This window comes from Microtus ochrogaster, chromosome 21 (genome assembly GCF_000317375.1).
Source record: "Microtus ochrogaster isolate Prairie Vole_2 chromosome 21, MicOch1.0, whole genome shotgun sequence".
Taxonomy (NCBI): Eukaryota; Metazoa; Chordata; class Mammalia; order Rodentia; family Cricetidae; genus Microtus; species Microtus ochrogaster.
In genome coordinates, this window is record NC_022022.1 from 388915 (window position 1) to 390940 (window position 2026).

The following is a 2026-nucleotide window of genomic DNA, read 5'->3' on the forward strand; positions in this document are numbered from 1 at the left end:
AAAAAAAAAAAAAAAACAAACAAAAAAAACCTCTTTCCTTTTCCTCCGTCACTCTTCCTTCAGGAGCTGGCCAGAAGCCCAAGGAATGCCTAAGACTCCTAGAGTGTGTGTGTGCCAACCTCCAGCTTCAGACCCAGCTTGCCCAACAACAAATGGCTATTTTAGAAAACTTGCAAGCTTCCCTGTCACAGCTGGGCCCTGGGCAGGAAAGCAGCAAGGGTTCTTTCCCAGTCTTATACTGCAGTCTGTTGTTAAATCACCTGCCCCAACTCCATAAATGAACTGTGGAACTAAGATACTGCGTTTGCTTTCTTTTCTCTCCTTTCATAGGCTGGAGGTGGAACTGCTCATTAGATTCTGTGTGTGCTCAGGGATTGAACCCAGGGCCTTCTGCATGCTAAACATATGCTGTGCCCCTGAGGAACACTCCTAGCCCCGAAGCATATGATTAGTCTACATGTTTCTCATAGGCACCCACTGAGTGTAAATCATCGCACAAGGCACTTGGGGTACGTGCATGTTTATTAGTGTTCTCAAGAGGAACAGAACCGATATGGTGGAGACACAGATGTAAAGAATTTGCTTACCACTTTACACTGAAATAGTAACATTGGCTGCTTCACACCTGAGAGGCTGAAACCCAGTAGCTTCTCACACCTGGAGGCTGAGTCCCTTGGCTGTCCCAGTCTGATCCCAAAACCCTCCAGGAGCTACTGGTCTTGGTCACCCATGGCAGCCTGAAGGTGCTGGTTTTGATGTCTGTGAAGGAATCAGCAGCAGCAGCTGAAGAAATCAACTCGATGAAGCCAAGCTACCAAAGGTTGAATAATCTTCTCTTGTCGTTACCTTTTTAAATCGGAGCTGCTACTTAAAGTTGCCACCCACACTTTGGGTAGGGCTCCCCACATCTATTAAGATAACAAAGACAATTCCTCAGTTGAGGTTCCATACTCAAGTAATTCTAATTAGTGGCAAGTGGATATTAAAATCAACCATTCCAGATAGAAGAGACAGCTCAGGGTTTCTGTCATTTATTAAGATATGTGAGATGCTGTGGTAGTTTGTCTCAGGAATTGGCACTTTTAGGAGGTGTGGCTCTGTTGGAGTGGGTGTGTCCTTGTTGGAGGACATGTGTCACTGTGGATGCAGGCTTTGAGGTTTCCTGTGCTCAGGACACTCCCAGTGTCTCAGTCGACTTCCTGTTGCCTGCAGGATGTGGGACTCTCAGCTACTACCCCAGCACCGCGTCTGCCTGCGCACTGCCATGCTCTCGGTCATGATGATCGTGGACTGGACTTTTTAAGCAAGCCATCCCAATTAAATGTTTTCTTTAGAAGAGTAGCCCTGCCAGGCGATGGTGGCTCATACCTTTAATCCCAGCACTTGGGAGGCAGAGGTTAGAAGATCTTTGTGAATTTAATGCCAGCCTGGTTTACAAAGTGAGTTCTAGGACAGCCAGGGCTGTTACACAGAAAAACCCTGTTTCAAAAAACAAAAACAAAACAAAACAAAACAAAAAGGTAGCCCTGGTCTGGTGACTCTTCACAGCAATGGAAAGCCGTAAGACAATTGCCCAAACTGAGAGGAGTTTTGAGGGGAGCATGGAGTTAGTATTAGAGTAAAGCTAGACCAGTCTTGATCTCAGTGGAGAGACTGACTTTATGGTCCTGTATGAAGACAGGGAGTGACTGGGTGACAGACAGGTAAGTTTAAACTTCCTTGGCAGGAAGTTTAGATAAAACCCTAGAAGTTAGAAATAAATCACTAGAAACATAGTCATCAAGGAAGACGTCCAGTGTCAGTCTCTGGCATCACATGCGTGCATAGCCGCACATGTGCTCATAAATGCAAACATGCACAGGACATGTGGTTTGTATGTGTCAGTCTGCTCACTATTGCTGTGGTTCATTGCTTCCTATTAAGAAAGGTTTTGTTGCCGGGCGTTGGTGGCGCACGCCTTTAATCCCAGCACTCGGGAGGCAGAGGCAGGCAGATCTCTGTGAGTTCGAGACCAGCCTGGTCTACA

At 46.4% G+C, this 2026-nt stretch overlaps 1 protein-coding gene across 1 annotated transcript in view; it reads left to right on the forward strand.

The window, feature by feature from the left end:
• The window catches only part of Tsacc (TSSK6 activating cochaperone), a 17470-nt gene extending 17189 nt beyond the window's left edge, over positions 1-281 (forward strand). Inside the window, exon 4 of the mRNA XM_026784037.1 lies at positions 64-281. Coding sequence (XP_026639838.1) covers positions 64-281 — 218 coding nt within the window. The remainder of the gene's footprint in view (positions 1-63) is intronic.
• Positions 282-2026: the final 1745 nt, after the last annotated feature.